Raw genomic sequence first — 13,296 nt, forward strand, 5'->3', positions numbered from 1 at the left:
TGGCCTTTAACCTTAACAGCTGTTCTGGTCACCAAAAGAACCTGAGTCGGAGGTCCGAACCTCGGTTGATCCTGCTGAGCCAATGTTTTTAAACTGCGTACTAAAACATAATCTCCTGGCTTAAAACTATGAATACTCTGATCACCTGGAGTGGGAAGAGAATCTGTGACTTGTTGATTATTTTCAGACACAAGAGACCACAACTGTTTCACATAATTTTATTGAGTCTCCTGCAACAAGGTTAAATCATTCGCCGGTGTTTTGTCCATCAGCACACCTAGAGGAAAAGGTCTAGCCATCAAAACTTCATGAGGGGCCAAACCCGTACCCGAATTTGCCATCGCCCTGATAGATAGAAGTACTTGTGGAAGGGCGTCTATCCAAGTTGTTTGTTTAGTCTGATGTAATTTTACCAATTTGTCTTTAATGGTTCTATTCGTTCTTTCCACTTGTGCTGAGCTTTGAGGGTTATAGGGAATATGAAATGTCCAATTAATCCCTAATACAGCGGCCAATTGTTTAGTTACTCTAGATGTGAAAGGAGTGCCATTGTCAGAATCTATCCCATTTGGTATCCCAAAGCAGGAATAACATGTTCCATCAAACACTTGACTACTGTTTGAGCGTTTTCTTTCCTTGTCGCAAAGGCTTCTGGCCATTTTGAAAATCGATCCACTATCACTAGAAGATGTGAACTAAATGTAGAAGATACGAAAATCCTCTGCTCTTGGGCATGTGAGTAAAATCTATCTGTAATTGTTGGAAAGGACCTTCAGGTTTTGGCAAATGATCTCTTTTAGCCGGATTGACGTGTGGATTACAACGAGCACAGATTAAGCATCTCTTTACAAATTCTCTAATATGTTGTTCTAGTCCTATTGTAAAGAACAGTTGTGAAATATAGTGCATGATGCTCTTATACCCTACATGAGTAACACCATGTACATAGGATATTAAGGATTCATACGCTATTTTCGGTAATGCTATTCTATCATCTATATTTTTCCATAAACCATCATTGTGCTTTACACATCCTTTCTTCTCCCAAAGTAGAACTTCAGATGGTTTCGCCTGATTCTGAAACAATATTAAATCATCAATAGTAAACGGAGGATTTGAATATTCACAAAAGAATGATTCATCCATGGTGGGAAGGAATCATTTAACGCTGCATCTTTTGCATGTTTGTCTGCTAGATTATTACCTTTAGCAATATCAGAATCTGCCTTTGAATGACCCGCACATTTTACTATAGTAAAGTTAGTTGGTAGCATCATAGCATCCAATAGACTTCTTACTAAATCTGCGTGTTGTATGGGTTTTCCTGCAGTAGTTACAAAACCTCTGTTTTCCCAAATTTTACTGAAGTCATGTGCCACTGAAAATGCATATTTGGAGTCTGTATATATGGTAACTGATTTATCTTTGGCATATAGACATGCTCTAGTCAAAGCAACTATCTCGGCAGCTTGAGCAGAGGAAACAGGTAATCTATAGGCTTCGATACAATTTCCTAAATTATCCACTATGGAATATCCTGAAAGAATAGTTTTATCATCTGGGCGCATTGCTGAACCATCACAAAATAAGACAAAATCATTATGTTCCAAAGCTGTTTGTTGCAAGTCCGTCCTTACACTGGATGTGGAGTTAATAATATCCATGCAATCATGAGGAGCTACTTCCTCTGGTTCTGTTCCATGCAATAATGTTTTTAGATGCACAGCTGGATTTGTGTGTGTGGCCGTGGAAATAGTTAAATTTTGAGTTCCTGTCAAAATGTGTTCGGAATTACTACGTCTTTGGCTTGTCAGGTGTTGTGTTGTGATATTTACTAAGATAATGTTTACGGTATGTGAAGTATGTAACACCATGGGATGTCCCAAAACTATAGTTTGTGCCTTCTCCACCATCAAAGCGGCGGATGCAACAGCTCTTAAACAGGGAACCATGCCCTTGACAATTAATGGCAACATTTTACCATAATAGGCTACCGGCCTGATTCCGTTTCCATGTTCCTGTCCCAATACTGCGGATACTATTTCACCATTGTCTGCAACATAGAGATGAAAAGTTAGTTTGTAGTCAGGTAATCCCAGTGCAGGAGCAGTACACAAGAGATATTTGATGTGACAGAAGGCATGTTTCATTTCCTCATTCCATTGAATGACTTCAGGAGAGTCTTTGAGTGTGGCTTTGCGCAATTCTGCATCATGGACGGCATACTCAGCTATCCAGTTCCTACAATAGTTCACCAGTCCTAGGAAAGACAACATCTCAGTTTCGTTCCTCGGTCGTACAATGTCCTTAATGCTGTTCACTCTTTCTTGTGACAAAAATCGACAGCCATCCTTTAAGATGTATCCCAGGTAGTTTACTGATTCTTGGCAGAATTGAAGTTTAGCAAGTGAGGCCCGGTGTCCACCTGCTGCCAAGTGTTTTAGCAGAGCTATCGAATCTGAGACACATTCTGTCTCATTTCTGGCCGCCACCAGAATGTCGTCCACATATTGCAATAAGGTCGAGTTACAAGGAAGGGACAACTGGGCCAGATGTCTATTTACCATGGCACTGTAGACAGCTGCTGAGTCAACATAACCCATTGGAAGGCGTGTCCAAATATACTGTTGTTGTTGAAATGTGAATGCAAATAATGGTTGGGTATTTTTATGTATTGGAATTGAGAAATATGCAGAGGAGAGGTCCACCACTGTATACCACTTAGAGTCAGCTGGTAATGCTGTTAATATTGAATTAATGTCAGGTACTATAGGTGAAATAGGTATGACTGCTTCATTAATCTTTCTCAAGTCTTGTGTAAAGCGATACTTGTTAGTACCTGGTTTCAAAATGGGATTAATAGGAGTGTTATTTGGGGACTGAGCTTTACATATAACACCTTGCTGTAATAAACTATCAATGACAGGTTTAATCCCCTCTTCTTTTTCTTTGGATAAAGGATACTGTTTAATGTAAACTGGATATCTACTCATATTGACCTTAGCTTCATAAGGTGGTACATCCAATGATCCTACATGGTTGGCATGTAGTGCCCATAGAGTAGATGGTACCTCACGCAACACACATGGTGCACATAATGATAGTTTAATATTGCCATGAATACGAATCTGTGGTTTCACGTCAGTTTGCAAATCTTTAATAAAGAAGTGAGTAGGTTCCACGCCATACGTCCAGATGACACAACTTTTATGAGTCTCCTCCTGATCAGGGGACTTCAATAAATATTGAGTACAAGAATCAATCAAATGTGGGACATCTGAAAAATCATTCCGTACTGCAAACACAAAAGTCTCAATGTTACCAGAAGTAGTCTTCCACAATAACAGAATCCCATGTGGTGAGATAAATATGTTCCTTGGCACTTCCTGCAAGGTATCTGGATCTATAAGTTTATCTGAAAAAGGAAAATCAATTGATTTCAGATTAACAATCCTAGCAGCTGCAGCAACATTACAAGAAGCTAATTGTTTTATACCACTAATGGTAGATAGTGTTTTGATAAACTCAACTTGTTCTAAAACAGACTTAGCTATGTGGTTTGTCTGAACACAACCAGAGAAAAGCTGATAAGCATTATTTTGGGGGTATGTGGACCTCGATCCCATCCTGTGAACATAAGATGGTTGCATTCAATTTACTTAATAAGTCTCTTCCCAATAATGCCATTGGAGAAGTTGCGCTAACAATGAAAGAATGTTGTAATTTATAATCATCAAAATCAATCTGTAATGGAAGTGAAACAGGGTCTGTCTGGGGCTTACCACTGATGCCGACGGACTGGACAGTATTTTTACTCATAGGACAATCAATATCTGTTTTCCTTAAACAGGACATAGTGGCTCCAGTATCAACCAAAAAGGGAATTCTTTTTCCTGCAATACTCAAACTTAATTGTGGTATCTCAGAGGGTTTATCCGAAATATGAAATTGTGGGGCATTAATTATACATTTAACATTGTCCAGATCCATCGATATACAGCGTCACTTATCCCACATCAAGTTAGCAGGTGTATCTGCTGGCTGTGTGGCTTGTGGTTCCATGATTGGCCTCTGGGGAGTAGCATGCCATGACTGGGAGGGGCCAATCCCATCTCGCGCAGGAGCATCTCTCTCTTCATCTTGTAGTCTCAAGAGACAATCTTTAAACCAATGACCTTGTCTGCGACAGTAGCGACACGTGGCTTTATATACTTTAAATGGTCGTTGTCCATTCCTATTAAAGTTGGAACGACCTCTATTTGGGGTGGAATTGTTCATGTTAAAACGTACATTCCTTTGATCTTCAACATTTTGATGCACAACTTCAGCATTGTTAGTCAAGGGGAGATCCATTTGCACTGCCTGAAATCGTGACGATTGAACATTAAACAATACGACTGCCTCAAGTTCCCTTATTTTCCTCATCAGTCTCACTGGACTCAATGAAAACACATCTGGTGCAGACAATTTGAGTGTATAGGCCGATCTAGGATCCAATCCATTTAAGAACATACTAACAAAGAAAGTATCTTCAGTGTCGTTAATGTCTAATTTAGCGTCATCCTTCCACGTTTTTTGAAAGCGATTAGCATATGCAGAAACAGTTTCGTCAGATTTACGTTTACAATTTAATACCTGAGTTACATCACGTTCTTGGAATGCGTGTTTCTGTAAGAATTCAGACACCTCAGCAATGTGTTCTTGTTTATGCGCATGCGTCAACCATGGATGGGTACTGTCCTCCTCTTCAGGATTGTCAAAGTCAACAGATAAAGTTGGACAAGCTTCTATTAATGTGTCTATCTTCACGTTTGACATTAATGTAGTCAAAATATAACGGGAATCTTTACCACTTAAACCTGAATGCATCAAAACAGCCGTGTACCAATTTATGAATGCTTTTGGATGTATAAACGGTTTTGGGGCGTCCTGCGCATTTCTGATAAAGACAAAGGTCGATCTAAGATTTTATCCCCGAGGGTCAATAAAGGAGCAATAAATGTACCTCGTCCACTATGCTGATGTTCTCCGGCTCTAGTCCGTAGTATGTCCAAAATCTCATATAGGCATTTCAACAAAGCAGTATTTGTGATGCATGCCAACACACCATTTATATCTTTGGGGGAAACTGGAGAGTCTGGATCTAATTTGACATTATGCTTATTTTGATACGCCTCTACTGCTTCAACAAAAGTGTCCATCAATACACCAGTAAAACGATCAATATAAACGTCAACAGTTTTCCTCTGTTTCAAAAGGTGAAATATCTTTTTGAATTCTGCCTGTAAACTTTCTTTGGTATATCTTAATTGTTCATCCTCGATCCGTCTCTTGTCACCTTTAAATTTCCTATTTGCAAAATCAAAAGCCCTGTTGCAGTTATCAAGCCACATGTCAATACATTGATCTCGCCATTCTTTAGCCATTCGTCCTGAGATTCCCCTTGGGAAGACATAAGTTGCAGTAGCGCGGGGACAAGTCTGTGTTTTAGGCCGTCCGACTAAGCCGGAATCCAAAAACAACCAGTCGTAAATATCGTTATCCATCTCATCGTCATAAGCAGGAGGGCTGTTGAAGTCGGATGCTTGAGGGTACAGGGAGTTAACAGCGCTTGCGGAGTTTGTGTTTGAACCAGGCTGAGCAGAAGGCTCAGTTTGGGAACTATTCTGCTCCATAGCAAAGTTTGTGAATTTCCTTAGCTTCTTTTTTACTTTTCTTTCTTTCTTAGCAATATTAGCTGGCCATTGTTCACCCATCAATTCCCATGCAATAAAAACCTCTCGCATGTAATCCGTATCCCAATCCGAATTGCTGACAGCTAGATTATCAACAAGATATTTTCGAGCAATCTGCAACAGGTGTCTATCAAATGTGCCCTCAAGAGGTAGTTGTCCGTCTGTCCATTCATACAGATTAGTCAAATAAGGTTCTACGTAAAAGAATCCGACTTTAGTGAGCATCCATTCTCTTGGGGACATTTCGGTTAAACTCTTATTTGGCACGTGCTTTAAATGTGGATTGGTCTTCAAAAGTTTAGACATAACTTTACGTGCTTTACGGGGCAAATCTTTCTCAGTCTTAAATTTAACTACTAATGGCAAATTCCCACTGGTTTGACACCCCATGTTTACATACACATTTATAAGATCATATCGTTAATATATTAATATCCAAAGTCAAACCTTTTATGTTTCACGTTCATTTGTGTATTTAGCTTTAATCTTTAATCATCTTGTAAGAAGATATTCTCATAGTCATAAATTTAGCACTTGAATGACTGTAATTCATTATAATATGTTGTCAGTCCTTGGGGAACATTGCTCGAGTCTTACACATGAATAACGTGTCTTTCAACGCTTTACCAATCACGGGCGTATCTTCAACCATTAACCGAAGTTTTCATATCGTTCGAACCAGCAACGAGACTTGTTAAATGGACTTTACAGTACCGGGAATCCTGCCCTTAAATTACCGACCTCTCTAACCAAGTATTGGGAAAAGGGTTTTACGGTCCATACGTCACCATGACAACAAACAAACGGCCTTTCACCGCATAACCTACGCAGATACCAAACTTTAACCGATTTTTAAAGCCAAGCGGATAAACCCTAGCTGACGGTCTTTGTCCTGTATCTGTCCCGTAGTCTTCCGCTCCCCAAGCAACTATTTAGGCCTTCTCATATTACAAATAATTAACAGTCATCGAGTGAAATAAGATAGTGTCCAATCTTCTACCAATTCACTAGACTATCTCAAAGTCGTGCTTCCTGCCGTCCTCCCGTACAGAAATCACCATGTCCCCTTTAAAAGTTGCCCAGGTTTGTTACTACTGTCAGCCAGTCCTCACAGGTAAGCAGAAATTAATGCAACCATATAATAATGATAATCATAATCTGCTCACCTGGTCTCTGGCTGAAGATTTAATTGTTCGTGACGCCAATTGTTATGATGATATTCTGCCGGAGGATGGGCCAAGGAACGCACCACAATGAAAAAGAGTTGACTTCGTTTATTAATCGAGCTGCTCGGATCACACCATCAGTCCACAACAGAGTGATAGGCATGAGTGAGAAACATGTCTCTCAGATAGACATTATATATGAGCTGGACCATACAAATATAGTAACCACCAAAACATGTCCTTAAATGGTAGACATTCCACAACTTAAGGCATAGGAAGAACACCGCACAGGTGGTGCAGCAATCACTCATTGTTTATACTATTTTCTGCATGTTGCTCTGTCCAAAGGTTAAAGTGCACATTCTCCTATCTATATGTGTATTGTCCGAGACCTGCTGCGTGACCTCTTGACCACAGCAAGAGACTCAAGCTTCTCTGTACACAGAAAATCTGCCTATCAGTATGCAATGGTAAAAAGGTCTCCAAATCCTGAAACATTGATAGTATAGGCCATGAGTAACTATCACACCACAAATGACCCACCATTATCCATAGGTGGCGCTACGGCCACCCCCCAATTGTCCATTTTCAAAGTGATGCCATTGGCATCCCATTTGTCCAAAATTCGATTTTTGTTGAATATTTGAAATATGCATGCTTGGCTAATTTCTAGGGCTGTTTCCCCAAATCCTCTCTCCCTCTGCACGTGTGCGTGTGTGCTCCACATTCTCAGGGCCAGAGCCCCTTGACACACGGGTGAGCTTGGTACGATGCACAAGAAGACAATTTAATTTTATTGTTGGAGAAGACTTGAAGAAAACGACTCAGAGACTCCTGCAGCCCTCAGAGATATTCATTGTTACATCTGACAGTGAGTAATAAGAGCCTACAACGGCAGTACAAAACATGTATTTTAGCGTTTGTATTCGTATGATAACTTGAAGACTTTTATACTGTTGTAAACAGGATAGCAGCTAACCTAGCTAGGCTAACTGAACTAAGGATTTCTCTTTGTACAGACAGTATTACAGGCTAGCAAGCCGTAAAACCTTTAGCATTATACTTGCTTCTGTGAGACGCGTTTGAAATTAGTATACTGCAAGGGCGTAACCACACATTCTGAAAATAACAATCTGTCCCCCCCCAACATACAGCAGAAAATATGTAAAATATATGTCCTTTAAGAACCCTGTCAATGGATCGGTCTCTTGTTATGTCTTATTTTAAATTGATTTGTGTTTGTTAAGAAAAACATAAGTGTGTGAATCCCCCCCTCCTAATTGTACACTTGGTGATTTCGTTAAAATCCACCTCATGTCTTTCTGCGTTGTCATGGTTACACTTCAGTCAGTTGAGAGCAAAGCGTTGGTTAACTTGTTGGAGAGGATGTACATACCGTATGTGATAAAAAATACATTGACGTGTTAACTGAAGAAAGGCAATACTTCTGTATTGGTTCTCAAAAACCAATACAAGTAGCTAGCTCTAGAATAATGGAGCCTAAAAAGCGGAGAAAACTGGACCAGCAGCAGCCAAGCATTCGCGTTTTTTTTCAGACAGTAAGTAGCTACTGTAAAGTAACTTGATACCAAGCTAAGTAAGGCTTGTCCGCTTGTCCGTTACTTCACGTTATGTTCCACTCATTACGTTTATTTTACCGATTTTATTTGACCGAATTCTGCATTAGCAAAACACAAAAGAAGTGGCTTCGTCCCAAGGTCTCTACAGACCGTGCAGCTAATGTAGTTAGCTAGCTCTAGAGCTAGCGTTAATGCTAAAGACTTGAACCGGGTCTTATGACTTGAAAGAGGAATTATTTACTGTGTCGTCTCAGTTACACTAGAATCAGAATCAGAATTGGTGTTTATTCGCCATGAAAGTTTGCACAGACAAGGAATTTACTTTGGCAGGAGAGCCTATCAGGGCTTTGAAAGACTGTGACTTGCTCAAGTAGGCAAATGGCTAGTAGAACATAACATTCCATAACAATTTCAGTACATCAAGCAGCGCTGTAAGACCCAGTTAAACGTTATAACGTTACAGTTGGCAAACTAACGTTAGCTAGCAGCGCTAAGACATTGCCTAACTTTACTTCGGTAGGCTATCCTCAGTATTTGCAAGCTAACTAAATAGCCCCGTGAAATCCTCGTCAGTCGCTGTTCTTCTGATAAAATGACATGTGGTCACAATGCAGGCAGCACAGAGAGACAGGGAGACAGAGAGGCATGGTGAAAGCAGTGGCCAGACAGGGACATGCTCTGGACATGCAGGTGATCAGGTGATCAGGTGAGAAATGTTATTGTGAGACTACCAGCCTTACAACATTGGGATTAATCCAGACCTACATGTCAGCTATAAATAAAAGTACTACTAATAAAAGCAAAATATATCCATTACAATGATCATGAAGGTCAGTCACTGTTCTTCTGATAACATAATGGCATGTGGTCACAATGCAGGCAGCACAGGGAGACAGAGAGGCATGGTGAAAGCAGTGGCCAGACAGAGGCATGCTCTGGACATGCAGGTGATCAGGTGAGAAATGTATGTGAAATATAATGCACATAGACAGTCATTTAAGTATGTAGCTATGTAAGGCATAACAGGTACCTGCATCTTGTGTATGATTTATTGGTGAAAAGATACTGGTTATTCCAACAATACATGATATATATATACATTTCAGGAGACTGATAGGGAAAGAGAGCCAGAGACAGAGCCAGGCAGAGAAGGCAGTGGTCTAGATCAGCGTAAGGAGGAGCTTGGTACCTGCCCACACCAGCCCAATAACCGCTTTATCGAAACTCAGTCCCTGAAAAAAAAGACTCTGAACTTTCAGGACAGTTGGTTTAGGCAGTACAAATGGCTTCATTACAGTCCTTCACTGAAAGGTGTGCTTTGCTTTTATTGTGCCAAATATTTTGGAGACCAAATATCCTCTTTAGCCAGTAAGGCTGATGGAGCTTTTACTAAAACCGGATTCAGTAACTGGAAAAAAGCTCTCCAAAGGTTCTCTCAACATGAATATTGCGATTGCCATTCAGCAGCAATGACAACATATTTGCACCAAAAACAGCCCGTCAGTACACAACTTTCCTCTCAATTGCAAAAGCAGCAGCAGGTGGCCAGGAATAGTTTATTCAAGATTGTGGGGGGGATGATGTGCTTGGCCAGACAGGGAAATGCTTTAAAGGGGCATGACAACAAAGAGGGCAACTTCCACCAGTTGATGAAGTACAAGGCAGAGGGTGATGAAGAACTTTCAAGCTGGCTTCAGCGGCACAAAAACTTCACCAGCTCCAAAATCCAAAATGAGGTCCTTCAAATCGTCAGCAACACAATTGTATGTGGAATCACACAGGAAATCGACTCATTGCCAGTGGTTCAGTATTCCCTTATAATTGATGGGACACAGGATGCAACAGGAGTTGAGCAAGAGTCCTTCTGTCTGCGTTTTGTTGATAAAAACCTGCAGCCCAGAGAGGAATTCATAGGCCTGTATCAGGTCACATCCACTACTGGAGAAAACATAGCTCGTGTAGCTAACGATGTTTTGATTCGCCTTAATCTCCCACTTTCACAACTACGAGGTCAAACCTACGATGGGGCAGCCAATATGTCTGGTAGGATGCAAGGTGTGCAAGCTCATCTCAAGAAAGAGCAGCCTCTTGCAGTATATGATCATTGTGGGCCGCACTGTGTAAATTTGATCACCCAAGCTGCCTGTGTATCCACCCTCATTATAAGAGATGCAATGCAGTTAGTGCATGAGTTGGGCGTTTTATTCAATCAGTCTGGGAAGTTCAAGGCCATCTTCACCGCTATAGCAAAGTCAGATCAAACAGCTACGCATAGATCTCTAAAGCCTCTCTGCCCCACCAGGTGGACAGTCCGAACGCCAGCCATGCGCTCTGTCCTCACCCAATACGAATCTGTGCTCACAGGCACAGAAGAAATGTCTCAATCCACCACAATGGAAATGTCTGCAAGAGCAAGTGGCCTTCATAACAGCTTTTTGAGGGGTAATGCCATTCTAGGCATCATTCTGGCAGAAGATGTCATGGCTGTCATGGAAGAGCTGAACATTTCTCTGCAGCAGAGAAGCCAAACAACATCAGGGATGCTGGCTGCTGTAGACCATGTGAAAAGAAGCATCCAGGCTAAACAATCTGAAGAGCACTTTGACTGGCTGTACTCCAAAGCTTCTCCGGTTGTGACATCTCTAAATCTGCAGCCCATCAAGATGCCTCATGTGCGGAAGCCTCCAAAGCGCTTCACTGGTCCAGCCACATCACATTGTCACTCTACTGCCCAAGCGTACTACAGAATGCAGTACTTTAATACCTTGGACACTGCTGTGGTGCAATGCAATGAGCGCTTCAGCCAGGACGGACTTCAAAGACTTCAAAAATTAGAGGACGTACTCATCTCTGGGAACATTGATGCAGTTGTAGTTGAATACCCAGAGTTAAATGCCATGGCTTTAGAAGTGCACCTGAAAATGTTCCAGGCCAACTACATATGTACAACTTCCTCAGAGGTAGCAGACATTTTCCGTGAAATGGTGCCAGAGGTGCGAAATCTTTTCAAACAAGTTGAGGTCCTGTTGAGACTGCTGATGGTGGTTCCTGCCTCCTCAGCAGAGGCAGAGCAAAGTTTCAGCGCCTTGAGACGTCTGAAGACATGGCTGAGAACAATGATGACGCAGACCCGGCTGAACAACGTCGCCATTTGCCATGTGCATCAAGAGAAATTGGATGCTTTGGACAGGAAACAAATCTGTCAGAGCTTAGTTTAGCTGAGTGATGAACGCCTCCAGGTGTTTGGGTCATTTATTTAGATGATACCTTTCCATCTCAGTCCTATGCTGCCTTGTCTTAATCTGTAGCACTTTGACACATACCATTTTTACACCCATAGAATAATACATCCAACACTGCATACACTACTGACCAATGGTGGGAAAAGTATTTAGATCTTTTACTTGTCCACACCCCGTACCTGTATAAATAATTATGGGGGAAAGCACCAAAGCTGCGAAGGCAGCCTATTGTAATTGTAGAGATTCTTATCTCTATTTATTTGCTTTTCTTTTTTGCACACTTGCCCCTCTCCATAAGGCACCAATTGTGCCATTTTGCTCAGCTCCTGTTAATCTGCTTGAAGAAATATTAGCCTATACATTTATGTTTTGTGTCCATTGGGTAGATAACAGATGTCAGAGAACCTCACATGTTTATTTCTCCTCTGTGTTCCAGTCAAAGATTTCAGTGTAAATAATCAGACTTGCTTTTTATAGTTAAAATCAAGATTTAAGTTTCATGCTTTGTACAAGTCTCTGATTTCAATAACATTAGACTATTAGACTTTTCATTGTTAATACACACTTTTATTTTGAGACATTGACAAAATACAAATGAACTTGGACTTAAAAGTCCACAGCACATTTTTTTGTTAAAGGGAAAGTCTGTCATTTGGTCAAGTACAGGGTTAGTTGTTCTAATTAAAATATTTACATAAACATGCTTTGGGTATGTGTTATTTTTCCATTGGAAGCTATCTTATTTGCTACAGTACTACTGGGAAAGCATAATTGTAATTGGTAGGTGTGTTTAAGGTCAGTAAACAGTAAGCAACTCACCAAAACAAAGTGGAGGGGCAGTCACTGTCTTGGAGAAATTACACTGTTCCTTTAGATGTGAATTCAAATGGTCAATGTAGTCCTCGAAACTATGTTCTAAATCTGTGAATTTTCATATATAAATATAGAATTGTAAGCAATGCACTTAACAACAACAAAACCAGGGTTCACCTTATTAGCAGACATCTATGTTTTTTATTTAATTTTTTACCATTTCATAAATAATGCTTGAGGAAATCAGTTTGCTTCCACTTTAAATAAAAATAGATAGGCTAATAGATTGACAATAGTCCAAGCCCCATGGTGCTATCATGTGTGCATTAGGTTCGTTCGACATGGACTGACTTCATGCAGCGCCGCAGCCGGCTGCCTTGAATCTGAGAATGCCATTGGCTGATTCAAGTCAGGCGGCTGCAGGCGATGCCGGCGCTGCATGAAGTCGAACGCACCTAATGTATTTATTCCCAATTGTTTAGCAATTTCCTTTTTTTCCTTCATGCCTACACTATATATTATCGTTCCAGGTTAAGAATACCACTGGAGGCTGCTTTGGGAATCGTTAATCAAACTTTTGTCAGCATTTTGAGTTGAAATTTCATCTGCATTTGTACAGGTGTATCCAGGCACGTTGGCTGGTCCTCGGAGCGGAACGACAGTTTACTGGGCGCTCTGTCCATTCACGCACCTCACAGTTGCGTATTGATCAGAAAAGAAGACACGCTTATCAACTCGATTACTTTAGATCAAAACAGAA

At 40.8% G+C, this 13,296-nt stretch overlaps 2 protein-coding genes across 3 annotated transcripts in view; both read left to right on the top strand.

Moving 5' to 3' along the window:
• The window catches only part of pappaa (pregnancy-associated plasma protein A, pappalysin 1a), a 383,886-nt gene that overhangs the window by 154,440 nt on the left and 216,150 nt on the right, over positions 1-13,296 (top strand). The gene's annotated exons all lie outside the window — the stretch shown is intronic.
• On the top strand, positions 8,856-12,871 carry LOC124465540 (zinc finger MYM-type protein 1-like). Its single transcript, XM_047017375.1, has 2 exons — positions 8,856-9,436; positions 9,588-12,871. Exons 1-2 carry the CDS (start codon positions 9,344-9,346, stop codon positions 11,697-11,699), a joined length of 2,205 nt encoding a protein of 734 aa, XP_046873331.1. The 5' UTR covers positions 8,856-9,343; the 3' UTR covers positions 11,700-12,871.

Source organism: Hypomesus transpacificus, unplaced genomic scaffold, assembly GCF_021917145.1.
Source record: "Hypomesus transpacificus isolate Combined female unplaced genomic scaffold, fHypTra1 scaffold_55, whole genome shotgun sequence".
Lineage (NCBI taxonomy): Eukaryota > Metazoa > Chordata > Actinopteri > Osmeriformes > Osmeridae > Hypomesus > Hypomesus transpacificus.